General features: G+C 40.7%; 1 protein-coding gene across 1 annotated transcript; it reads right to left on the bottom strand.

The window, feature by feature from the left end:
• Nucleotides 1-8861: 8861 nt before the first annotated feature.
• ATP6AP2 (ATPase H+ transporting accessory protein 2) lies at nt 8862-27387 on the bottom strand. The gene is made up of 9 exons (XM_055564892.1): nt 27154-27387; nt 22626-22756; nt 20863-20994; nt 15765-15860; nt 15421-15558; nt 14497-14550; nt 13251-13400; nt 12186-12305; nt 8862-9917 (listed from the first exon to the last, which is right to left on the bottom strand). The coding sequence occupies exons 1-9, from the start codon at nt 27191-27193 to the stop codon at nt 9723-9725; spliced, it is 1056 nt and encodes a 351-aa protein (XP_055420867.1). The 5' UTR covers nt 27194-27387; the 3' UTR covers nt 8862-9722.
• Nucleotides 27388-27843: the final 456 nt, after the last annotated feature.

Here is a 27843-nt window from a genome sequence, read left to right on the forward strand (position 1 = left end):
AGTTAATCCATTTTAGTGACATATAATTGCTTCTGCATGCCTGCTCAGTCACTCAGTCATGTCTGACTCTGTGATCTCCTAGAGTGTAGCCTGCCAGGCCCCTCTGTCCATGGGATTCTCCAGGTAAGAATACTGGAGTGGGTTGCAATTCCTTTCTCCAGGGGATCCTCCCAATCCAGAGATCGAACCTATGTCTCCTGCATTGGCAGGCAGATCCTTTACCCGCTGAGCCATCTGGGAAGCCTCATAGTTGCTTGTAAGTGAATCCACCTGCAATGTGGGAGACCTGGGTTTGATCCCTGGGTTGGGAAGATCCCCTGGAGAAGGGAAAGGCTACCCACTCCAGTATTCCGGCCTAGAGAATTCCATGGACTGTATAGTCCATGGGGTTGCAAACAATTGGACACGACTGAGCGACTTTCACTCACTCAGACTCTTAATGATCCTTTCTATTTCTGCAGTATCACTTGTAATTTCTCCTTCAACCTTTCTAATTTTAGTGATTTGAGTTCTCTCCTGTTTTTTCTTAATGTGTCTGGCTAAACGTTCATCAGTTTTGTCTTTTCAAACAACTAGCTTTTAGTTTCGTTGATCTTTGCCAATATTATGTTTCAATTTCATTTATTTCTGCTTTGATTTTTATGAATTCTTTGCTTCTACTAACTTTGAGTTTTGTTTGTACTTCTTTCTCTAGTTGTCTTAAGTGTAAGTTTAGGTTGTTAATTTGAGATTTTTGTCGTTTAGATTTGCTTTTACTACATCCCACAGATTTTGTGTGTGTTCGTTGTCATTTGTTTCTATGTGGTTTTTATTTCCTCTTTGATTTCTTCAGTGATCTCTTGGTTATTTAGCCTCCATGTATATTACTTAGCCTCCATGTATTTGTGTTTTTTACAGTTTTTTTTTCCCTGTAATTGATTTCTAATCTCATGGTGGTGTGGTCTGAAAAGATACTTGATACGATTTCAATTTTCTTAAATTTACCATGTCTTGATTTGTGACCCAAGATGTGATCAATCCTGGAGAATGTTCCATGTGCACTTGAGAAGAAAGTGTATTCTGCTGCTTTCAGATGGAATGTCTTATATGTGTCAATTAAGTCTATCTGGTGTAGTGTGTCATTTAAGACTTGTGTTTCCTTATTAATTTTCTTTCTTGATGATCTGTCCATTGGTGTAAGTGGAATGCTAAAGTCCTGCACTAGTTTTGTGTTACTGTCGATTCCCCTTTATGGCTGTTAGCATTTACCTTATGTTGGGTGCATATTTACAATTGTTATATCTTCTTCTTAGATTGATCCCTTGATCCTTATGTGGTGTCATTCCTTGTCTCTTCTAACAGTCTTTATTTTGAGGTCTGTTTTGCCTGACATAAGTATTGCTACTCCAGCTTTCTTTTGATTTTCATTTGCATGGAATATCTTTTTCCATGCCCTCACTTTCAGTCTGTATATGTTCCTGGGTCTGAAGTGGGTCCCTTGTTGACAGCATATATAGGGGTCTTATTTTTGTATCCATTCATCTAGCCTGTGTCATTTGGTTGGAGCATTTAATCCATTTACATTTAAAGTGATTATCAGTATGTATGTTCCTGTTACCATTTTCTTAATTCTTTTGGGTTTGTTTTTGTAGGTCTTTTTCTTATATTTCCCACCTAGAGAAGTTCCTTTAGCATTGGTTGTAAAGCTGATTTTGTGGTACTGAATTCTCTTAGTTTTGGCTTGTCTGTAAAACTTTTGATTTCTCTGTTGAATCTGAATGATATCCCTGATGGTTAGACTAATCCTGGTTGTAGTTTTTTCCCTTTCACCACTTTAAATGTATGCTGCTACTCTCTTCTGGACTGCAGAGTTTCTGCTGAAAAATCAGCTGATAAGTTGATGAAGTTTCCCTTGTATGTTATTTGTTGCTTTTCACTTGCTGCTTTTAACATTTTCCCTTTGAATTTAGTTTTTGTTAGTTTAATATGTGTGTTGTGTGTTTCTTGTTGGGACTCTCTGTGCTTCCTGGACTTGGGTTTCTATTTCCTTTCCCATGTTAGGGAAGTTTTTGATTATAATCTGTTCAAGTATTTTCTCGCATGTATCTTTTTGAATTATAGTTTTGTCTGGGTATATGCCCAGGAGTGAGATTGCTGGGTCATATGATAATTCTGTTTTTAGTTTTCTGAGGAACCTTGACACTGTTTTCCATAATGGTTGTACCAGTTTGCATTCCCAACAGCAGTGTGGGAAGGTTCCCTTTTCTCCACACCCTCTCCAGCATTTGTTATTCGTAGGCTTTTAAATGATGGCCACGCTGACAGGTGTGAGGTAGTCCTTCACTGTAGTTTTGATTTCTATTTCTTTAATAATTAGAAATATTGAACCTCTTTTCATGTGCCTCTTGGCCATGTGTATGTCTTGTTTGGAGAAATGTCTATTTAGATCTTCCGCCCATTTTTTGATTAGGTTGTTTTGATTATATTAAGTCTCATGAGCTGTTTGTAAATTTTGGCGATTACCCCTTGTTGGTCATATCATTTCCAAATAATTTCTCCCAATCTGTGGGTGGTTTTTTGGTTTCATTTATGGTTTCCTTTGTTGTGCAAAAGCTTTTCAGTTTAATTAGGTCCCTTTTTGTTTACATTATCCTGGGAAACAAATCAAAGAGGATACTGCTGCACTGTATGTATATCCTCTAGGACTTTTATAGTCTCTAGTCTCACATTTAGGTCTTTAATCCATTTTGAGCTTATTTTTGTGTATGGTGTTAAAGAATGGTCTGATTTCATTTTTTAACATGTAGCTGTTAAATTTTCCCAGGGCCATTTGTTGAAGAGACCGTCTTTCCACCACTGTGTGGTCTTGCTTCCTTTGTCATAGATTAATTGACCAAAGGTGCGTGGGTTTATTTCTGGACTTTGTATCATGTTTCATTGATCTATATTTCTATGCCTGTACCATCATACTGTTTTGATGACTATAGGTCTGTAGTATAATCTGGAGTCAGGGAGCCTGATTTTTCTTAAGATTGATTTGGCTCTCAGTGTAGTTTTAATTTGTACTCTTATTACAAGTAAATTTGAGTGTCTTTTCACATAAGGCCATTTTAAGATCTTTTCTTAAGATCTTAAATTCATGTCAATTCATGTCTTTGCCTTATTTGTAAATGGAAATTTTGGACTCCCCCCTTCCTGCCCCACATTTCGAGTTTATATATTAGAAATAGTACTTTTATCTGTGAGGTATGTTGCAAATATTTTCTTCATTTGTGGTATTTTTAGCAGTATTACTCATAATAGCCCCACACTGTTGAGTGGACAAATAAAATGTGATCTATCCATATAGAGATACTGCTCAACAACAGAAAAGAACTGTGTATACATGCTGTAACATAAATGAACTTCAAAAACCTGATGCCCAGTGAAAGAAACCAGACACAGGAGACTGCATACTATATGATGTCATTTATATAAAATATCTAGAAAAGGCAGATAATATAGAGACAGAAAGTAGGTTAGTGCTTGCCTGGGTCAGGGGGTTAGAGTATGAAATGGGATCAACAGTAAATGTGCATGAGGGATCTTAGTGGGGTGATAACAAGGTTCGAAACTGATTTATGGCCATGTCGCAGAGCTTGGTAAATTTGCTAAAACATCACTGAATTGTACACTTGAAATAGGTATATTATATATAAAATATACCTCATAAAATTAGAAAAAAATTTTATATTTTTATATTTATCAAACTTTTATTACATCTACATTTTGAGTCAAGTTGGGAAGGCTGTTTGCTACACTCAGACTGTGAAATAACTCACCCTGTTTTCTTCCAGTACTTGTATGGTTTATTTCTTTTTAAAATCCAGATCTCACATCCATTTGGCATTTGTTCTTGCATATGTTAGGCGATTAGGGATCTGCCAAATGGGTATCCTGTTGCCTCAATATAATTTATTCAAAAGTTCACCTTTGCCCAGTGATTTGAGATGCTATTTCTACCATATACTAAATTTCTTTATGTACTTCGTCTGTTTGTAGACTTTCTATTCTATTCCATTGGTTTGTCTAATAACATCAGTACTATATTGTTTTAATCATGGAAGCTTTATGTTTTAATATCTGATAGAGCTAATTCACCCTTGTAACTTTTCCTTTTCACTGTTCTTTGTTTTTCATGTAAACGTCAGGATCAACCTGTCTAGCTCTGTTAAAACATTTTTATTTTCACTAGGATTGATGAAATTTGTTAATTAATTTAGGAAGAACTGACATTTCTATGATACTGTGGGTTGATATTGGTCTACCAAAAAGATATGTTGAAGTTCTAAGCCCTGGTACCATGCAGTGTGCCCTTGTTTGGAAATAGGGTCCTTGCAGATGTAATTAGTTAGGTCATTACTGGAGTAGGGTGGGCCCTCAGTCCAGCAAGAGTGTTCTTGTAAGAAGGAATTCTGCCTCAGGTTTTCACAGTACAGGCTTGAGATTCCAGCCCACTGGCCTGTGCCCATATGATTGTTTGTTGTTGTTCAGTAGCTCAGTCATGTTCAACTCTTTGTGACCCCGTGGACTGCAGCAGGCCAGGCCTCCCTGTCCTTCACCACCTCCTGGGGTTTGCTCAAACTCATGTCCATTGAGTTGATGATGCCATCCAACCATCTCATCCTCTGTCGCCCCCTTCACCTGCCTTCAACCTTTCCCAACATCAGCTGATTTTCCAGTGAATCGACTCTTTGCATCAGGTGACCAAAGTATCGGAGCTTTACAGCAGTCCTTCCAGTGAACATTCAGCGTTGATTTCCTTTAGGATTGACCGGTTTGATCTCCTTGCTGTCCAAGGGACTCTCAAGGGTCTTCTCCATCACCACAGTTCAAAAACATAAATTCTTTTTCACTCAGTCTTTTTTATGGTCCAACTCTCACATCTGTACATGACTACTGGAAAAACCATAGCCTTGAGTATACTGACCTTTGTTGGCAAAGTGGTGTCTCTGCTTTTTAATATGCCGTCTAGGTTTATCATAGTTTTTCTTCCAAGGAGCAAGCGTCTTTTAGTTTCATGGCTGCACTCACTGTCCGCATGATTTTGGAGCCCAAGAAACTAAAGTCTGCCATACTGTTTCCCCATCTATTTCCCATGAAGTGATGGCACTGGAAGCCATGATCTTAGTTTTTTGAATGTTGAGTTTTAAGCCAGCTTTTTCACTCTCCTCTTTGACCTTCATAAAGAGGCTCTTTAGTTCCCTTCACTTTCTGCCTTTAGGGTGGTGTCATCTGCATATCTGAGGTTATTGATATTTCTCCCGCCAATCTTGATTCCAGTTTATGCTTCATCCAGCCCAGCATTTTGCATAATGTGCTCTGCATATAAGTTTAATAAGCAGGGTGACAATATACAGCCTTGTTGTACTCCAATTTTGAACCAGTCAGTTGTTCCATGTCTAGTTCAACTGTTGCTTCTTGTCCTGCATACAGGTTTCTTAGGAGGCAGGTAAGGTGGTCTGGTATTCCCATCTCTTTTAAAAATTTTCCTCTGTTGTGATGCAGTCAAAGGCTTTAGCATAGTCAGTGAAGCAGAAATAGATGTTTTTCTGAAATTCCCTTGCTTTTTTCTATGATCCAATGGATGCTGGCAATTTGATCTCTGGTTCCTCTGCTTTTTCTGAATCCAGCTTGTACATCTGGATGTTCTCGGTTTACGTACTATTGAAGCCTAGCTTGGAAGATTTTGAGCATTACCTGCTAGCATGTGAAATGAATGCAACCGTATGGTAGTTTGAACGTTCTTTGGCATTGCCTTTCTTTGGGATTGGAATGAAAACTGACCTTTTCCAGTCCAGTGCCCACTGTTGAGTTTTCCAAATTTGCTGGCATATTAAGTGCAGCATTTTAACAGCATCATCTTTTAGGATTGAAATCGCTCAGCTGGAATTCGATCACCTCCACTAGCTTTGTTCATAGTAATGCTTTGTAAGGCCCACTTGACTTCACATTCCAAGATGTCTGGCTCTAGGTGAGTGATTACACCATCATGGTTATCTGGGTCATTAAGACCTTTTTTGTACAGTTCTTCTTTGAGTTCTTGCCGCCTCTTCTTAGTATCTTCTGCTTCTGTTAGGTCTATACCATCACATGAACCAATTCCTTCAAATAAATCTGTGTATATATATGTGTGTGTGTATTTTTCCCCATATATTCTCAGGAGCACACTGACTGATATACATGTTATTTTTCTATTCAAGATGTCTTCATTTGTCAAGTCTATTTTTGTGTCTTTTAAGAGTAGTTCAAAATTGAAACTTGTTCTCTATGATTCTAGATATAACATTCTGGGCTTGCATGGTCTTTCCTTGGATTTCTTGAAAATGCTATTCCATCCTTGCAATACTTTGTATATTACACATGAGAGGTCTGATACCAGGCAGATTTTCTTATTCATATAAGTAATTTGACCTTTTGCCTGGAAGCCCTAAAGATCTTTTGTCTTAAAAGTGTAAAATGTTACTAAGATATGTCTCAGAATTGATAGATTAATGGCAGTTTTCCGAGGTACCATTTCAGTGGTAGAGACCATTTCAATACGTAGCTGCTGCTGTTGCTGCTAAGTCGCTTGTCGTGTCCGACTCTATGCAACCCCATAGATGGCAGCCCACCAGGATCCCCCGTCCCTGGGATTCTCCAGGCAAGAACACTGGAGTGGGTTGCCATTTCCTTCTCCATCAATATGTAGAGTTTTCTCTTATTTGTGGAAAATTTTCTTGGATTATTTTAAAGAAGTTAATGTCACCAAAGACTAGATATACTGAGATCATGTGCCTCTTGACACCATCGCAAGTATCAAACCAACCTCAACTGAGGGACATTCTATAAAATCACTGTTACTCTTTCAAAAGTGAACAGTGGTTACGACTCAAGTGCTTTCACCACAAGGCGCCAGGTTCAATCCCTGGTCAGAGAACTAAGATCCTGTGAGCCGTGAGGCACGGCCATGAACCATCCCAGATTGAAGGAGCAAGGACAACCAAATAGCAACTGTACTCCTGAACTGGATCTGTGTCCAGTGAAAGGTCACTAGTGGGACGAGTGACCTAACTTAGTAACCAAAGTTTGTTCCTATTATTTGCAACCAAGAAACTAGCCAATACCTATCAGTGGTACAGTGATGGGTCCAAGCCGAGTTCCTTGAATTTAGTACTATTACTATAGTTTATATTAAACACAGACAAACGAGCATGTTATCCCAGTGAATGTTGATTTTCACAGAAGTATTACCATGCCCATTACATACATTAAAAACTCTGATTCAGGATTAAGGGATTTGCCCAAGGTTGTTCAGCTAGTAAGTGGTAAATCAGTTAACTGAATTCATCTGTATTTCAGTCACAGTGCTTCTTAATTAATGCCTTTTTCTGACAACTCTTATTTTTCCAGGAAACTACTGCATAGTCACTTGGTCATGAAAGGCCGGAAAGAAACCTACCTGAAGCCTGACGCCCACTGCATGTTTTGGAAATTGTTGGTTTGATCATCTGTTGAAAAGTAAGTTTATGATGTTCCATATTATTTGGTACCAGTGAAAATAGATATTCAGTCAATTCTCTATTATTCCTGATAGAATTGGGCCGTAAGCAGTATCTGCCACATGTAGAATCTCAGATGTTTTATACACTTGAAATATTCCACCAATTAGCTATGAAGTGATTGGGTTTTCTCTTTCACCGTCAGTGGAATAGTCTGCCACAAGCCTGACTCGCCTGCCTCTCACACAAATCTCCACATCGTGATTTATGTTCCTGAACAAATTAGACTTAATTTAAGAGCAAATCATCAGCAACAGGTATAATAATCTTGGCAGAACATTTATTTTAATTAACTGCTCTCTGCCTAACATAGACGGGTGCTGGTGCCATTTACCCTATATGGATTAGTGCTGTCGTGTAGGTAAGTTTTTTTCTTCTTCTAGAACTTAGTCTCATCAGTTTTAAATTACAAAGGCATTGGTTTACTTCACATTTAATCATAACAATCTAACTTCTATGGCAATATTTATATAAGAAACTTGTGGAAGAAAAGTGGATTTTTAACCCCTCTGCAGCATTATAGATCCCTGTCCCCTAGACATAGGCCCCGTTGGGTTCCATGGGGGTCAGAGTGTTCCAGGTTAGATGGCTGGAAACACCCTCACCTTCATGAGCTTGGCAGGGAGTTGTGGTGGTGACTGCTTGAGTGATTTTAGGACAACTGATTTTTCTTTCCTGTGCAGTTATCAGCTTCACTATAGCTCAATGAGAGGTGAAAAGAAAAGAAACACTCGATGGAAGTTTACCACTGTAGCTGTCAAAGGTACCTTGCAGTGGTGGCAGAAAACACAGCTCAATAGACTTCATCTTCTCAAACATGCTAATCAGAAATGATGATTTTTGCGAGAAGAGAGACACAGCTAATTCTAAACCCAAGTAGGGTTCCCAGGGGCAAGGCAGCATAACTCTAACTTAACTACATAAGCGTGAAGCTTAAAATTTTAATTGGGTAAGTCATAAGCTATGAGACTTTAAAACTAACCCTTAAGCCTTTTACCTTATTAGATGGTCCTTCATATTCTAATCAGTATTTAATAGTTGCATAGTCACTTTTCGAAACACTATAGGGAAATTTAAGCCTTCCCCACCTGAAGTCTAGTGTGAATTTATCATATTCTCTGTAAATTCAATAATAAGCATAGAAAGTAAAATGTCTTCCTCATATTGGTAATGAATCAATCTCAGGAGGTGCAGTGGGAATAAACAAATGTTAAAAAAGTCTGTATAACAAAACCGCCAATTATGATCAAAACCCTGTTTAGGTTTTTACAATAGAAAATAGATGTAGTATTGAAATGACACAAATTTTGAATCATCATTAACTTTATTTGTCACTCTTTATAGACATTGGTCCACTTTCACATAAAAAGTAGGGAGTATCTACTTCCACTTAACAACTTAACATTCTATATAGAACAATTTTGTACCGTAAACCAGAGTAACTTACACAAGGGGAAAAATGACTGAAATCATGCCCCAAGATGTCCCCCAAATGTTTTTGTGTATATGATTACAAGTGTCTTAACTCCACAAAGCTAGTTCCTTCTTAGATTAATGTAGTATGTTTAATATCCACACTTGACCATTCGGATCACCAAAATTTCAGAAGAGATTAAAAAAAACAGCTATCATCTGTCAATCAGATGCAATTGAAAATGTGAATGACTGTGGAAGCACATTCATACTTAATAGCTGCTTGAAGTTAAAAACCTTTTCTTGTTTCAGAGATATTTACATTAAGACATTTACAAATGGTTCATAGTATATAACAGCCCAAATGTCACTTTTAACCTGTCCTGTGTAAGGAAGTTAAACATTTCAAATTCAGTGCATTTTCCCAACATAAATAACACAAACTATTCTAAATGTTTTACATTTATTACAGTGCATATTTCCAAATAGTAGATGGAATGAAATTATATTAAATGGTTATATCATCGTATTTAAGCATATTATGGAATCTATATCACACAAGTCAACTCACATCAATACTATATAACTCACTCTAAAAGAACATCACAGGCACACACACACGAGAACAAAATTTGTTTTTTTAATAAATTTAAAGTGTACTATCTAGTTTAAACTACACTAAAAGATTTATTTTAATGAAACAGCCAATTTTCAAACCCTCTTTCTTTCCAAGTTTGTCATAAGGAAAGTTCAATCCATTCGAATCTTCTGGTTTGTCATCCTATAAATGATGCTATCATATCCAGGATCCATGTTCCAAATATTGTAACAGGTGACAATCAGAGTCAAGGCCAAGCCGATCATTATCCAAAGTACCAGGTTGAAAACCACGGGATATTCAAAATTATATTTATATGCAAGGTTATAGGTAGTTGAGGGGTCCTTCTACAATAAAAGAAAATCAAGATGGAAGAATATTAAGTTAGGAAATTACCACAATTTGATAGCTGTGATTAATTTATGTAACAAACATACTAAGTGGCATAAGAGCTACATATACTAGGAACTAAGGAGGAGGAGCCTTCATGAAGAAGATAAACACTGTTGGTGGAAGCAGACAGTGGCTCAACTGCATGAGAAAATTTGGCAATACCAATAAAGTTGACGGTGTGCATATACGGTGATCCAGCCAGTTCATACCCTAGGGAGCACTTGTATATGTGTAGAGAGACATGTACAAGGATGTCTATCAACAGAATGGATAACTGGCACATCCGTGCAATGCAACATATAGCAGCAAAATGACCTCCACTACTCGATCAGCATGCATGGCTCTCAGATACTCAGCCTTTGCTCAGAAAAAACATACTATGATTCCAAACAACATTGTTTGAGCCGAAATGAAGTGAAAGCGTTAGTCACTCAGTCGTATCTGACTCTGCGACCCCATGGACTGTAGCCCACCAGGCTCCTCTGTCCATGAGATTTCCCAGGCAAGAATACTGGAGTGGGTTGCCATTTCCTTCTCCAGGGGATCTTCCTAACCCAGGTCTCCTGCATTGCAGGCAGATTCTTTACCATCTGAGCTATCAGGGAAGTCCTTAAGGATAAATACATCTGTATTAAAACTGTAAAGAAAAGCCAAGGAATGGTTAACATAATATTAGAGCAGGTTTCTCTAGGTGGGGAAGGTAGAGGAGTAAGACAAGAGGGAGCTTCAAAGGAACAGGTATTAATCCTTCAGCTTTAGAGTGTTACATGTTAACAATTGTTTAGTATTACATGTTACATACTTTTGTATCCTGTGTGTGGAGGGTGTATCCTGCCAGGGAGGTTTTCATTCATTTCTGCTGGGTGGGGGCCACCCCTCTTACCAGCTTAGGACCAGGGTTTGTGTTGATTTCTTGGCCCGAGGCTTCCCTAGGAGACATTCCACCACCCCCAACACATACCCTGCCTGCACAGCACCCAAGTGGCCTTTCTGTCTCCCTTTGCTGGCGTGTGCGTGCTAATGTCACTCCAGTCATGTCCGACTCTCTGTGACCCTATGGACTGTAGCCTGCCAGGCTCCTCTGTCCATAGGATTCTCCAGGTAAGAATACAGGAGTGGATTGCCATGCCCTCCTCCAGGGGATCTTCCTGACCCATGGTTTGAACCAGTGTCTTTTACGTCTCCTGCATTGGCAGGCAGGTTCTTTACCACTACCACCACCTGGAGGTCCCCCTTTGCTGGTAGGTAGGCTGTTTTCTAATCCACCCTCTCATTGTGGGCCCTTCTGGCATCCCAGCTACACAAGGAAGTCTCAGTTCCAACTCCCGACAGAGAGCCAGTCCCTTGGTAACCCAACTGGCAATGTCCTCAGGATAGCCTGGTTACTACACAGTTCTCCAGTTCCCCTTACTTTCTTGAGAGTTAAACTATGTGCTCAAAAGGGTAATTTTTTTTTTAATTGGCCATTATCTAGATGCTCTGTCATGTGAAAATTTTTCAGTTTGTCTAGCCTGGTGTGCTGTTTTAAACAGAGGTTCTCCCACTCCTATTTAGGAAGAAACAATCTCAGACCAGCCATGTCCAGATTGTCTTGAACACACATTACCCTTGAGCATCTCACTCTTCAGTCCCGTGGGGCCCAAAGGAGCGTGTCCATAAAAGACTGGGGATCTGACTGCTCTGAGGGATAAAGCCAGCTGTAAATAATGTTCTTGGCCACATGATGCTTCGGCTGTGTGCATATACACTTGTTTTACTGGGGCTGGCACCCTTGCCTATGATCCTCTAAATGCTTAAAAATCAAAGTAAGATCCAGGCCAAAAATTTGTAGAATTATAGAGAGAGTACATAGCAGGAAAATGAGAGACTATATCACAAAGACGATGTGCCTCTGAGAAAAGCAGATTCCACAAGTTGAGAGCACCACACTCCTCCTGCACGCTAATGTCTGACATCTCCGTGTAATACCTGTATTTGAATTATCTCACCAGCTCCTACAGATTTGCTTTTATCCCTAACAAAGTATATTATCTGATTACAACCCCAAAGAACTGAGTATCACTTATAAAACACAATACCTCCGTGAATAAGAAACCTATGTTTTAATCATTTTTCAGATTTACTGATTGCTCATGCATACTGCCCACAGGTGATACAAGATTTGGTGGGTTTTTTAAGAGTTCATTTTACAATTTTAAAGCATGATCCAAAAATGTACTCACCACTTGTTTTGTCTCAAGGATATTCCTCGTCTTCCTCACAAGGGATGTGTCGAACGATCTGACAGTCACTAACTCTACCACTGCATTCCCACCATAGAGATTGTACATGTCATCTGCAAACTGAAGCGTTAATGGCATTAGTAAGAATCTCAAAACACATACTTATTAAAATTTTTGTAAAGCTTCGGTGCACCTACAAGAACAAACACAATTACCTATTGGCTCATGAAATGCAGTCTTAAAATAGGCAAGTCTTAAAGGTTTTGATTATGTTAAAATATTCAGAAAACTGTTAAGATTCAGCTCAAATACTCAGAATAAGAAAGTAGTCACTGAATTTGTTGGCGTATAAATTGGGAGCAGGGAAGTGGAAAAGGAAATCTTTCTAAGTGGTCTCTGGTTAATCACACCTACAAAGGTTTTAACTGAAGCCTCACTGAAGGGCTGCAGGTGGATAACTTCAAGGACAGAGGAAAAGTAGCATTTACTGGTAGTCTACTACATGTCTGGTGCTGTGCCAAGTGTTGTTCTTTGATTATTTCATAGGGTTTAATGGCGACAGCGTTTCAGGGAAGATGAAAGTCCTGGCAATGGATGGTGGTACAGTTGCACAACAATCTGAATGTTTTTAGTCCACAGAACTGTACACTTACAAATAGTTAAATGGTAAATTTTATGTTAGCTATATTTTACCATGATGAAAAGAAAAAAGTACTGTACTAGAGTTATCAATCATTTCCTATGCTGCCTCTGCCAGCTTTAGAAAGAGATGATCTCTGGTAGTTCTCTGGTGGTCCAGTGGTTAAGATTCAGCTCACTGCCAGGGCCCAGGTTCAATCTCTGGGGGGAACTAAGATCCTGCAAGCTGTGCTGCACAGCTCAAAGAAGGAAAGACACACGGACATCCCACTATATACCTGTGACCCACCTACTCCATCCTCAGCCCTCAAAGAAGGCGAGTAGAAGACTTCAATCAGTAGTCTTTCACTAAGCAGATTTTCCCATTAGGAAGCAAAAAGTCAAATGGTCATACTCTTAACTGCTCACACTCCATCGATGATTTACCTTTTGCAGAGCATCAATAAGGATCTTAGAGGCATCTCTAAATTGTTCAGAGTCTTCCCCATAGTGTTTCCCAATTTCATCCAGGCCTGCTAACTCCAGTGAGTATAAATCAGGAGAATGATCCTTGGCTAGATGCTTATGTCGAGACAACTTAGGAGAACAAACAAAAGGAAGTGGATAAAGTAATGTCAAACACAGCCAGTTGGAGTTTTATACCTAAAAGGTACAACAGGGGCACCCCAGTGTGCCACGGTATGGGCTTCCCAGGTTGCTCGGTGGTAAAGATCCACCTGCCAATGCAAGAGATGTGGGTTCGACCCTTGGGTGGGGAAGATCCCCCAGAGGAGGAAATGGCAACCCACTCCAGTATTCTGCCTGGAGAATCCCATGGACAGAGGAGCCTGGTGGGCTCCAGTCCACGGGGTCACAAAGAGTCAGACACGACTGAGTGACTGAGCATGCATGCACATACCACAATACACAAAGTCTGGGAGGGTGGCAAATGGAACTGGTTAAAATGGGAGTTTCTGAAATCCAACACAGATCTTAGTTTTTAAAAGCAATTATAATAAAAACTTGTTTTAAAATTTCTTAAAAACCTCAGATATGGGCCAGGGTATGAGAGAACAGGTAGTTGGACCAGTCTGATCCTATAGAGAGATGAGCCCATCAGTGCTCACCTCCCACACCACTAGCACACTTCCACACTCCCCAAACCAACCCCACTGAAAGTTTGGGCAATAACTGTAGAAGATAGCACACAGGTTAAGTTTTTCTATTTGATCATAGGATTAAAAAGAAAAAAAAAACATTTACCGCCCCCCCCCCCCCAAAAAAAAGAACATACTACAGGCATTTTTATCCCCTTCCTGACTTGGTTGACAGCACTGTTAGTCAAAACTGTATTTTCTATCGAGGTCTATTTTACACCCAAAGATAAAGATACAGTAATTAAGTCTTAATATCCGAGGAGAAATCAACAGGTCAGGACTATAGCCAGGGGAGGCCTTATTCCTAGGCCTGTGTACTTGGAATCTCTCTCCTAAAAGTAAAAATGCGGAGTAATGTGTTAACATGAGATGAGTTCAAAATCCCCAACACCACCACTAATTTCTCAACTTCCATGGAATCAAATCTAAGGCATATGTAAACTTTTTGATTGGTTTCATTACCATTCAAGGAATCTCTAGAAATGTCTTCTGAAGCCAGAATAAATGGAACTGACAAATGAGAGTAGCCTACTTACCAAACTTGAAATATCACGTAGCACTTGCAGTTCAGAAAGAAAAAGGAGATCAACCTGCAGAGAGCAGAAAGAAATGAGCATTATCTTAAATACGCATCCAAGATCTGTATTTGCCATCTATCAAGTAAGGCACAGGATGTTACAGACATTAAACACATGAGTGAATTTATGCAACTGTCCTCCATTTGCTAGGTTCACGTCAATTGAAAATGCTTATAGAATAGTACTTCCTAACAAAATGGTGATAAGTTATTCTCCAGCACAGCAACTGCCTCTCAATAACTTTATTTTTGATAAAGCCATGATAAAGCATCCAAACTCTAAAGTGGTTTTCCCTCAGGGCATCAGAATATTCTGGTGCGCTGCAACGAGGTCTTGCCAATAGCCTCATTTGCTCACATCCCTTGAAGAATAAAAGGTGGTAGTCCTGGTCATCCAGAGTAGGTGAAAGGAGGCTACCACAAAGGTGGCATGCCGTGTGGTTAAGAGGGTGCATGAACAGGTGAATAGGTGGTAAAGCTGACATACAGGAGTCAAAGCAAGGGTAGCGCCCTTCACTGGACAGCTGAGAATGCATAGGAAAATGAGGCAACACACCAGAAGAGGCAGTGAGCGATAGCTCCCACATTACCAGATCTAGCCAGCTCACCCACTACCAAAGTAGTTACTGTGATTTCTGGCCTCAGGATTAACTGGTGGCAACCCTTGCACTAGTATGTCATACTATTTACTATAGCCCAGCTCACAAAAAGAGTCAGTTCATGAGAATCATTTTTTAAAAATTACATTCAAGGAAAAAAAGAATCTACTCCAGCAGGAAGCTTGTAAAACTTTTCATTTTCTAAAATTTCAACTTGGCTCTAAAGTCAGAGGCATGAGAAATTAGTAATATTCATTTCTTCATTCAATGACTACACTACTTACTTCATTGTTTCTACTCAGAGAATTGAGGGGAAGTGAAGTGAGAACCGAGTTTTCTTGAAACAGTCGATTGCGGAGCTGTCTGAGCGTTACTGAGAGATCTTCAAAAACTGAGTTTGCCTTCCCCACCATGTACACTCTCTGGAAGAAGAAGCCAAAATTGTATTACATTCTGCAGATTAATTCCAATATACCAAAGTCCATCAGCATTTTTCATAAAATTCGTTTTAAATTTTCATTAAATAATGAGAGCTTATAGGGTTCAGGATGGGGAACACATGTATACCTGTGGCGGATTCATTTTGATATTTTTCAAAGCATTTAAAATAAAAACGATCACAACTTACTTCCTCACTGGGAGCCAACTGCAAAACCACAGGAGTTTCTTCAGAAAATAAGGAGTGAATGGAATTTGCCACGCTGTCAAGACTAAAAGGAACTGCCTGAAATTTAAGAGTGAGACCTTAATTATTATCTGAACCCAAGTAGGAAGAAAAATCATTTAAATAGTATTAAAAAGGGAGTCTTAAAAAAAAAGTACCAGCATTTTCTATGGAAATTTAAAAGACCCGAATCATATCCAAATACAAAGAACCTGTTTGAGGATACTGCAGATTAAACAGCCCCCTAGTGGGCCAATAAGTTTGTGTCTCCAAATTGCCTAAATAAGAAACAACTTGCAAAATTAAGGACAAAACACTATCTTGTGCAAGGCATCACTTTCAGGTGGTCGTGCGTGTGCTCAGCCCCTCAGTCGAGTCCAACTCTTTGCAACCCCATGGACTGTAGGGTTCCTCTGTCCATGGGATTCTCCAGGCAAGAATACTGGAGTGGGTTGCCATTTCCTCCTCCAGGGGATCCTCCTGACCCAGGGATCAAACCCATGTCTCTGGCATCTCCTGCACTGGCAGGCAGGTTCAGTTGGTCATTCAGGTATTTTTTAGCAGGAACACATTTGGTTTCAATATTGATAAAATGTGCCACAATGAATGTATACTCTACCATAATTTATTAACGCATTTAAGAGGTGAAGGGAATTTGAAGACTTGAATTTGATTGAAAGAAACAGACCTCATTTTTCATTTCAAAACTTTAAAAATGTTTAAGGGATGGGAGGGAGGTTCAAGAGGGAGGGGACATACATCTATGGTTAATTCATGTTGATGTAGAAACCAACACAACATTGTAAAGCAATTATTCTCCAATTAAAAATAAATAAAAATTTAAAAATAATTTTTAAAAAAGGAAAAAATGTTTAATAAGGTGTAGGGTTTAGTCTTCAGATGGACTGAAGATTCCTAGGCAAGGCACAAAGTATGTCACAAGAAATTTGAATGTGAAATTTATCTTGGGACCACATGGTATTAATAAACTGAAATTGGTAATTGTGATAAAATGTACTTTTTCCCCTGAATTTCTTGTTACAGTGTAACATACATATGGGGCTTCCCAGGTGGCTCAGTGCTAAAGAATCTGCCTACCAATGTAGGAGACACAGGGTCTGATCCCTGGGTCGGGAAGATTCCCCTGGAGAAAAAAATGGTAGCCCACTCCAGTATTTTTGCCTAGAAAATTCCCATGGACAGAGGAGATTTGTGGGCTACAGTCCCATGGGGTCACAAAGAGTTGGATGCAACTGATCACGCATACACACAACATACATATAATATGGTGCATAAATCTTGGCTTAACAATTCAGGGAATATTTAGAAATGGATATTCATATAGCCCCACCAGATCAAAATAAAACATCAGCACCCTACAAGCCTCTCTACCAACTCCCTCCACCCCCAAGGGTAATCAAAATTCTGACTTCTACTCCCATAGACCTGTTTCTGCCCCCATATTATTTTTTAAAAGAGATAATGGTAATTTTTTCCCTCAAAAAGTATTTTATTCTTATCATTATTAAAACAAGCAATATAGTAGCAATGTTTTTGTTTTAATGGAGATTTCTCAGAGTGATTTTTTTCAGTAGTTTCTTTTACTATTAAAAGGTTCATGTTTATAAGTAGCATGTTAATGTGGGCCAAGCAGAAATAAATGTTTAGTAACTGAAATTAATTTTTTTCTCTTACTCAATGCATATCAACTCTTCCCCAGATTCTCTTAAAATAAGTTAATGTTTAACTGAAGAAGGGGAAGAGAGTTCCAACTTGCAAAAGCATCCTTTTTATAAGCATCCCAAGTCAGCCACAAACGTGCTCCTTTTGCAATCCCTCAGTCAACTTCCTTGGGCTTTGGAAGGAATATGAGAACACGTAACACAACTCTCCAGCCTCATTTCACCTCAGTGGCATTCATGGCAGGAAAGTTGAAGATTAAAGGTGACATGTCCCTAGCAGTCAAACTGGAGAAGCTACTGAGTCAGGTGAACGCCAAACTGGGAAGGAAGAAAGGATACAGACCTGCTAAACTGGAAAAGGAAAAAAAGCTCATGCCTAAAACTGTAAGGATACGCACATGTTTGTCCTAGAGAAAATAGAAATTCTCTATCTATAGGACTTGAAACTAATGATAACAGCTAGCTAATCAAATAGAAGCTTCATTAAGTGGAATTCTAAAGCTTTTGTTTGTTTTGGGGTGGATTTTTCCCCTTAGAGGCAGTCAGTCAGGGTCAAGCAGTAACATGAGCTCTTTTCACAGTTTCTACTCATGTAAAATGAGGCTACTCTTTTTAAAATGTTTAATTTCAGATTGTAGGCTAATGAAAATCTGAAGGGCATTTTGGATTTTTAATGTATTTTTTTAAAGAGATCTTCTACAGTGATTTTCACAGAAAATCACACACAGCAAGCTACTTAATAATGTTTGTGAAGACTAAGAAAAATGTTTTAATACACCTTTCATTTTTATTGTTCCCTTCCATTTACTCTGAAATTCTTCTGGTTTCTTTAGCTCACTAATTTCCAATCTTTGAAATTATCTAACATGTGCATTTAAGGTTATAAACTTCCTTCTTACCACTTTAGCTGCACCCCACAATTTTAAAAATATATGGTACATTTCAGTTACAAATAATTTCAAAATCTCTGCTGTAGTTTTCTCAACCCATGAATTATTTAGGACTGTGTCTGTTCCAGTATCTTTTCTTATTGACTTTTAAAAAATTTTTATACACATGCCACTTAAGAGACCAGTAGTTCTATAAGATTTTTTATGAAAATAAGTTTGCCCGTTTCCTATTCCTCTGAGGTACTCACTTTGTTTCCTCCATGTTTTTTCTTCCTCACTTCAAGTTAATTTTTTTCAGTTTTATTGAGATAATTGACATACATCACTGTATAAGTTATCATTGTGAAATTATTACCACAGTAATAATTACCATCATCATACAGATACAAAAAAGAAAATTTTTGTCCTTGTGATGAGAACTTAGAATTTACTCTTTTGACAACTTTCATATGTATCATACAGCAGTGTTAACTACACTCATCATGCTGACATTACATCCTTTGTACCTACTTGTAGCATTCACTTTCAAATCCTTTGTCTCCTTTTCTTCTTACCACCATCTCTAAATAATGTGTTTATATTGCTACATCTTGACTTTTCAATTTTAGGCATTGCCTATTCACTGCCCATTATAGAAGATGAGGATTTAGCTCTCCCACATCACCAGCCAGAGCCCTGTCTCCTTACATGCAGTTTCTCTCTCTGCACCTTTCCAACAGTTAGATCATAAATCATTTTATTATGTCTACTTAAACAGCATCCTCAGCCTGGCTTCATACTGTGCAGTCACTGCTTTTCCCTTCTTGCACTTCGAATCTCCAACGGCAACGATGAGGAGTCTGCTACCGTTTTGCTCTCATTCCTCTGTCACGACTGTATCTCTTCTCTCTGCTAAGACTCAGTGTCCTTGATGGGTCTTCAGTTTCACTCATATTTAGGTGTTGATTTGACTTGAGCCTACCTCAGTGTGCTCTAAACCCGAGGACTCATATCTTGTGTTTGTTTCTATCATTTGAAGTCATTTTTTAAAAGTATCATTTATTTTTTTCAGATTTAACTGCATCGTGGTCAGAGAAGGTGGTTTATATGATACTGATAGTATCCGTTGAGCTTTGCCTTGTGGCCTAGTACATGGTCATTTTTTTGGTAAACATGTCATGTGCTTGGAGATACTGGCTTGGAGATACTGTATACTAGACCACAGGAAAAGTCTGAAAAGAATCCCCCCTCCCAAATCAGCATTGTATATACCAGTGTTATAATGCAATGAAATTAGAAACTGAATAATTAAAAATTATCCTGAAAGAACCCACATGTTACAACACTTCTAAATAACTCATGGGTTAAAGAAATCAATATAAATTACAAAATATTTTTAAGTGGAAATAAAAGTACCACATCTCAAAAAAAAACTTTTAACTACCTCTAGTTTCTAGTCGTTCCTTTAACTTTCTCACAATTTTAATTCCTTTAACTTTCTCACAATTTTAATATATGTATGTATTTTCAAGTCTCTTTTTGAGACTGGTTTATTATCTGTAGTTCTAGGGGGGTGAATTTTGTTTGTTGGACCTGCTGACTTTATCTGTAGTTCTAGGGGGGTGAATTTTGTTTGTTGGACCTGCTGACTTTCTCATGGCATTTTTTCCCCTTTAAGTGTTTGGTAAATTCAACTCTTCAATTCTTTCTTTTACCAAAACAGCCCTGGATTGTGGACGTATCTGTGTGGGGTGGATTGTGTGAATTTGAAGCAGCTAACTGCCCAGTATAAGCCCATAGTTCAGATTTCTCACAGGGGGCTCTTTGCATTCCACAGCTAAGGGTGGCAAGCCAGCTCCTCTGTGGTAGCCCTGGGGCAGCTGGGGGTTCCTTTCAAGAACAAGACAGCATTTTTATAGCCCCTGGCTTTCTGTAAGGAACACAATTTCACCTTCAGCTCCTGCTCATCACTGTGGCTTCCATATTTTCTATTCATATCTGGCACCTCTGTGTATCCCTTTCTTGCTTTCAATTTTATACATGTAAAGATGTTTGCTGACTCCATACGCTTACAGTAGAAGGAGGGCCTTTCACAACAGTTCAGTCAGCCATATTGCCTGAAAAGCCAGTAAAGGAATAAGTGAGCCAGCAAAACTGCCCCCAATCTTTTCCTTACCAAAAGAAATGATAAAATTCTGAAGGGAAGGTGATGAAATAATGCCCGAGAATATGTCAAAAGGTTACACCCTCAATTGGTTTCTTTTTCAATCCTCTGACTATTCTCAGAGCGGGGCAATTTCTTCACCTCTTACCTTAGAAAGTACTCTCATGCATAGCAAGCAGCCACGTTTCAATCAATTTGCAACCATCATATAATTAAAAAAAACAAAACTGCCTTTTACTTATCAGGGCATTAAAAGAAAGACGAGTGCTTAGAACACAATCCATAATGACAGCTGACAAGACAGAATTTTAAATGCATCCCTTTAATTCTTTATAGTAAATACTCACATTCTCCAAAGGGTACGAAATGACACTGCCTGGGGGTAGAGCAAGCTTGTCCACTCCTTTCACCATCACCATAACAGTAGCCCGAGGACGGTGGAATAGGTTACCTACTGCAAGGCCCGGCCAAGAAAGGTCCTGCACGTTGAAAAGCATGAAATGTGCTGAATTATCAATTCAGGAAACCATTTCCCCAGTAACATCTGACAAGCAGAATTAAGGGGTTCTGGGATGATACCAGCAATGAAAACTCATAGGGACAGCAAACGTCTTATTTAAGGCAGTAGCTGCAATCTCCTAATTGAGGATGCTGAGTTCTACCTTCTTCATTTTAACTGCTACAGACTTGAAACAGTAAAGTCTAATAATAAGTCATCTCAAACCTTCTGTGGAAAAAAGCAGGCAAGTGAACAAAATGTAGGTACTTTCCAAATTCCAGATTATGAAACACTTTCTCCTCCATGTAACTGTGGATATTTTCTTCCCTCACATCATCCTTTGCCCTTATCTACTACAATATCACGTTTCTCTTTCACAGTGACACAGCAAGACTACAACATTCTCTTTAGACTAAGCACTTTATAAATAAAATTCCTGCTGAAAGTGACTGTAGTTTATTAATAATTACTTCTAAAGGTTATTTTGACAGCCATTTGTAGTCAAAATAGTTTATTAATAATTACTTCTAAAGGTTATTTTGACAGCCATTTGTAGTCAAAATTAAGTTCATAAAGAACAAGGTACAAATTTCATACTTAAACAGCAAGTCACATTCATGCAAGGAGCTCCACCCAGAGGCCTAACCTAGAGGCAGTTCCTGTGCACAGCTTCTGGTTTCAAGGGCACTCAGGACCTAGGAAGAACATTCCTCTGAATGACTGATGATGTCTACAGACCACCTCAAAAGCATCAAACCTTAAAGTGGGAGGAGACAGGGAGATAGAACAAACTCCATCTCCTTTCTTCCAGCCCTGAGCTTGAAGCTCTCTCATGTTGACTGGATCTAGGCCCTCTCGGCAACAATCGCAAGTAAGCAGTCGGTTACTACAACAGGTTATGACTACTGACCACATTATTTTCCTAAACTCAGGTAAGATGCATATACACTGCATCATTCATAATAAATTGCAATGGGCTGAATGCTTGTGTCCCCTCAAAACTCATGTTGAAATCCTAACCCCCCACAATGTGATGGTATTAGGAGGAGGGGCCTGAGGGCGGGATCTAGGTCATGAGGATGGAATCCTTATAAATGAGATTAGACCCCTTATAAAGGGGACTCCACAGGGCTCTCTCTACCACATACAACAAAGAAGTTGGCACTCTGCAACCTGGAGAGGACTTTCAACCATGCTGGCACCCTGATCTTGGACTTCCAGCCCCTAGAACCGGAAGAAATAAGTGTTGTTTATAAAACACCCAGTCTGTGGTACTTTGTAATGGCAGCCTAAACTGAGACACAAATCTATCACATGTACTGCAGAAAACCAATAAATTTATACATCCTATTAACAGCAGGACAGATGCATTCTCTAACATAACAAAGGACATCACTACTATGAATAGACGATTACATGGTTAATGTTTTATAATGATTTGCTTTCATAACCAAGCTTGGAACACTTACCTAAAATCTCCCTGACTACAAATACATTTTTTACTTTTATAATCTGTATCTATGTTTGCCTGCTACTCTCTTGGGCTGTTAACATAAATCAACAAAAATGCTTTCAGAAGCAGCTCCAGATATTTTTTAAAAATACACACACCTCTTTCACAGAGAAGCCCATGGACAATGCAGCCACGTCTGGGATTCGCTCTCCTGGAATAGGCCAATTTCCATTCCGGAAAACAACAGACCCTGGTGATCTTAATATACTGAATTCGTTCCCAAAGACACCTGAAAAGAAAACAGATTAATAGTCAGCATCACAAAATTTCTGCAACCACACTGAAAAAATTTTAAATACATACTTTCCCATTCTCCATTGACTTAGCATACTAAATGTTGACGGACAAAATGCTGAATCCTAAACATCAATAAATTCCTTTACAAAGTATACTGCAAGAATTTAAGTCCATACCTTCTGCTATAACAAAGTTACAGCAATGAAACAGGATTCTCATAATGATGTAGATGCCTTCCTGCAGATGGCCCCTAAACAGGGGCATGTGACAATTTGGCAAGAATTAGAAATCAGTAGCATTTCTCCAGATTTTCAAGAACAAAAACCAAAACCCTGACCCCAACTAGAAAGGAAGAAAATAAACTTGAACTCTCTAAGTTATTTCTACCACCAATTCTCTCTTCAAAATGCAAATTCAAAAAATTTCTAGTATATCACTCTGAAATTTCAACCGGTTAGTCTATCTTAGGATAGATCCTAGCTTTCCTTATGTCCCACAGGCAAAGCTAGTGAAATGAGAACTGTCAAATGGGGGGGTACACATTACCAGTTAGAAGGTGTAATACTTCAGACTGTAGACACAAAGTCCACGACGTAGTATTTCCAACGGACATACAAGAGGCCGAGAAAAGGTAGACTCCTATACCAAGAAACCGCTGCTTCATGCAGGCATCGCCACGATACCTGAAAGGTCACCCATCCTCTATATGAACATGACTAGTGAACGGAGACGCCACCTCAACTTACAAACCCTACATTTGCCAGGAATCATCTCCACAGTCCCAACACTCGAATCCTTCACAAAGTGTAAGAAGTTGGCCTCCCAACTTGGAACAGACCCTGTACCAGAAGTTAGGTGGCTGTATGGTTGGGGGCATAAAAAGCTGGCCCTGTACAGTACGAGTCCCATAAGGGCAGGGGTTTGGGTTTGTCTTCTTCACACAGTAGCCCCAGGGTTGAGAACAGCGCCCGGCACACTGCTGCTCCATAAATACTTGTTGAGGGAGTGAATGAATGAAGCTACATCTTGCACTAGCCCTTTTCCCTCTCAACTGGCTCTTTTATTTGAGCACACACAAATACTTGTAGGGTGCTCCCATTCTAAAATCCAAACCACAGAAACTCTCCTTTGGTCCTACCAGCTCCCTCCTGCCTCTGCTTCCCTTCAGATGAAGAACCACCTTGGAAGAGTAGTCAGCCACCACCTGGCTCCTATGCTTCTTTATCTCCTATATGCTACCTAACCCACAGCTTCTGACCCCACCACGCCACCGAAATGACTCACCAAATCCCAGAGACAGTTTGCAACCCTCAATTTATGTAACGTCCCAAAGCGGCTGATTCTGTCAACTCTGTCCTTGAAGCTCCTGCCCTGGTCTCCCTAAGCCTAGGCCCCTGGTTTTCCTCCCAGTCCCTCTGGCTGCCTTTCTCCTCAGTTTCTTCCCCTTCCCCTCCTTTAAAGCAGTGACATGCAAACTATTTAGATTTCAACCCTTCCAGTACGAAGCTTGAAAGTATTCCCAATATACATAATATACTTAAAAACTATACATTCACAAATTATAATGTAACAATGGATTCATAATATATTACGAAGCACACAAAATCAAGCACACTCCACTTTGGAGATCTGCAGCTCCATTCTTGACCCCCACTGCTTCCTGTTCTATGTTGGCTTCCCCCCTGCCTGAACCCGTCTACTCCCTAAGGCTCCAAACACCAAAAACACACTCATGGTTCCCAGATTTTTATTTTCAGCCTAGATTTCCCCTTAAGCCTTCTGCCTAGATATCCAGCAGTCTGCTGAGCATTTCCTTCCAAGTTCAATGGGTGCTTCAAACGCAACAGGTTCAGAACTGAACTTGCCATTTTTCCACACACGCCTCCTGTATTCTCTGTAGCAAAGGATGACGCCACCTTCCACCCAGCTGTTTGAATTAATCATCTTTAAACCCTTCCTCAGCACCACAGCTCATCAACCTCTGAGTTCTGTCCATCTTTTCTTCTTATCTCCCAAGCCCTTTCCCCTCCATGTCCAGGGCCCTCCTCAGGCCCTCCTGAGGCTAGACAGAACAGGCCTCCTTGTGACCGGTCATGCCACTCTCTGATCCAGTCTTCCCAGCACCTTTTCAAACTACAGATCTGAATGTTCACCCTTCAGCTCAACCACCTTCTCAGTGCCCAGAGCCTCTGAGACAAAATCCAAAACATAACACCCAAGGCACTTCACCACCCTTTCTGTGGAATCTCTGCAACTTTAACTCCTACACGTTTCAGCTCCACCAAACTCTTTGCTCTTTTGCTCTCATATCTCTGTGCTTTTACACATACTGTTCTGTCAGAAAAGCCTTTTCTTCCCACCCCAACTGTTCACACATTTACACGTGAGGCACCTGGCCTAGGGAAATTTCCCCCAGCCTCCCTAATCTGGGCTAGAGGTTAAGAATCCTTCCCTTTGGGAACGCCCACCATACTGCGCTGTCATCTCTGAATGAAGATGAAATCATGTAAAAAACTAAACAGGTCCTACTTTTGATCTCTGAAGTATCACTGACCAAATCGAATCCTCCTTCAACATGGCCCCCCTTCACATTCCATGTGTTCACCCTTGGCCTTTCCCCTCCAAACTAACCATCTGAATTTTTTTTTCCAAATACTCCTCATGACCTGGTATTCACTTCTAGTTTACTTCTACTCTCTCCCCAGTTTGGTATCGCCATTTTAAATGACATATTTTTTCCTCAAATAGAGAAGTCAGATCTCTTAAAAGATGTTTTTCATTTAGTCACATTTAGTCACTGTGGAAAACAGTAATTTAACCTCATCTGACAAGACCACAGCAGTGAAGAAGCTGACAGGATCAGATTCTTGGTCTGTATGAACTAGACTTTTCTAGTTAGGAAAGCAGGTTCAAACCATGTACAGAAGCAATTATTTGCCTCAGACCAAAACTTAACAAAAGCCCCCAAACCTCAATGATCACAGGAAGATCAAGTATAACATTAAAACATGAATTTCAGCAAGATGTTCAGTTAAATCACAGTATCAAAGGGAAGATCTTTACATTTCCAAAACCAAGTTTAAAAAATTAAATTCTCCTGAAGTACCCAACTAGAAAGATCAGAACGACCTTGCCAGAGACGAAAGGAACAATACAACTCTAAAATTCTACAGTCATGAAAATAAGCCAACTACCATCAACACAACACTGGGCCCCTCCAGGGATGGAGAAGAACTGTAGACTTCAAAAACATCAAAGGTCTGTATCTCCACGTAAAATTAAACCACCATTCCCAAAGTGAAGTGTCTCAGCACTTCACAGAGCAGCGGCACAGGCCCTCGACAGATTTTTAACCTCTCAGTTTTAAATTGGCACACTGGGGAACAGGGACCCATTCCTCCAAACCGTTCTCCATGTGGTCTCATGTTCACCACCCTCCGTGCCCCTGATTCCAGCACCATCATTCTCACACGTGCCACAACAGGTACACTAGGAAAGGCCCATGCTTTGGAGCCCACTGATCTGGGTTCAATTCCAGGTTTGCTGCTTACCACTTGCGTGCTGTGGGGTAATTTATCTAGGCTTGACCACTCTCCTAAGGACTGATGCAAAATTAATTACATGATACACGGGAAGAGGCCAAATAGGAGCTGACTGGCATTCTCCTTGCTCAATATTGGGGAACCTAGATTCACCGAGAAAGCTACCATTTGACATGTGACCCCAAGAACGTGACTCATGTCTTAGTTTCCAAATCCTTCAAATTGGGAACTACTGCAAACTTTATAGAGAGGTACTTGGAATCCTCCTTGAGAAAATAATCACACAAAAACAATCACTAATACTCCACTTCCAACTTTCGTATCCTAAAACCGTGGGGAGGGGAGGAGGGGGGATTTCACCAATTACTGATGACAAGCTACAAATGAAGACACCAAAAAATGCCAAGAAAAGCAGCAGCTAAGGGCAGCTGGGACATCGGCCTCTTCGCAAAGGGCTGCAGTTCATCAGCTGATTGAAGTACCCAACTAGACAGATCAGAACGACCTTCCGGTCCTCCGAAGCGCCTCCCGAGGCGGAAGAGGCCGGAAGAGACAGCGGGACGCGCCTTTCTCGAAGAGGCGGAAGGTGGAGGCCGGCTCAGGTGCCCCCACGCAACCCAGCCCCGCCCCGCCCGGCCCAGTCCCTGCAAGCCCGCCAGGCCCCGCCGCCACAGGCTGGCTCAGAGACAAGACCGAGAGAGAGACGGCTGGGGCGAGGCCACCGCCGGCTGCCCGCACTGCGGCACCCGCCCCACTGCCGCCCACCCTTGCCTGCCCGCGACCCCCGAGCCCAGCGGCACTCGGAGCTCCCTCGCGGAGCGCGCCCTGCCCGCTCCCGGGTCCTCACCCGCCACCGAGAAGGACAGGAACACGACGAGCACAGCCATGGTTCCGCGGCGGCTGCAGCGGCGCAGGGCGACGCGGAACTGGCCAGCAGGACGCTACGACCAGCGCAGCACGAGGGGGTGACGAGCTCGGGCTCGCCCCGACTCCCAGAGCCCGCCCTGCCGTCGCCTCCCGCTGGGACGGTCGCCGCCTTCTCCACCAATCGCTAGCTACGCCGCGCTTTGCGGGAGAAACGTAGCTTGGGAAACGTCAGCGTGATGGAAGGAGCCTAACGTGATGGATGGGAGGCCCTGCCAATGTCAGGCAACGATCGCCGAGTCGGGCAGTCCCTCCCCCGGCCCGTGACGAAGGGTCATGAGATGGAGGGTAGGGCTGGGGATCCGGGGCTGAGGGGGAAGGACGGAACCTGTCAAGGGTTGCAGAGAGCCCCAGAGAGACCACATGGTGGGGCTGCTTCCCGGGTGTGGACCCTTTCGCCAGTTTCGAGTGACGGTCTCCTACCAGGGTGTGTGTCTGTCGCGGTCGCGTGGTCCCGCCCCACTAGGGGTGCAGCTGTGAAAGCTGCAAGGCTGGTTTGGGCTTCGCTCTAACAATTACACAGATGCTGAGCACCTGCTTGGAGGAAGCCGGGCGCCTCGGGAAATCCCAGCACTACAAGTAGGGGTGCCAGATAAACTACAGGACGCCCAGT

The sequence above is a fragment of the Bubalus kerabau genome, chromosome X (assembly GCF_029407905.1).
Source record: "Bubalus kerabau isolate K-KA32 ecotype Philippines breed swamp buffalo chromosome X, PCC_UOA_SB_1v2, whole genome shotgun sequence".
Taxonomy (NCBI): Eukaryota; Metazoa; Chordata; class Mammalia; order Artiodactyla; family Bovidae; genus Bubalus; species Bubalus kerabau.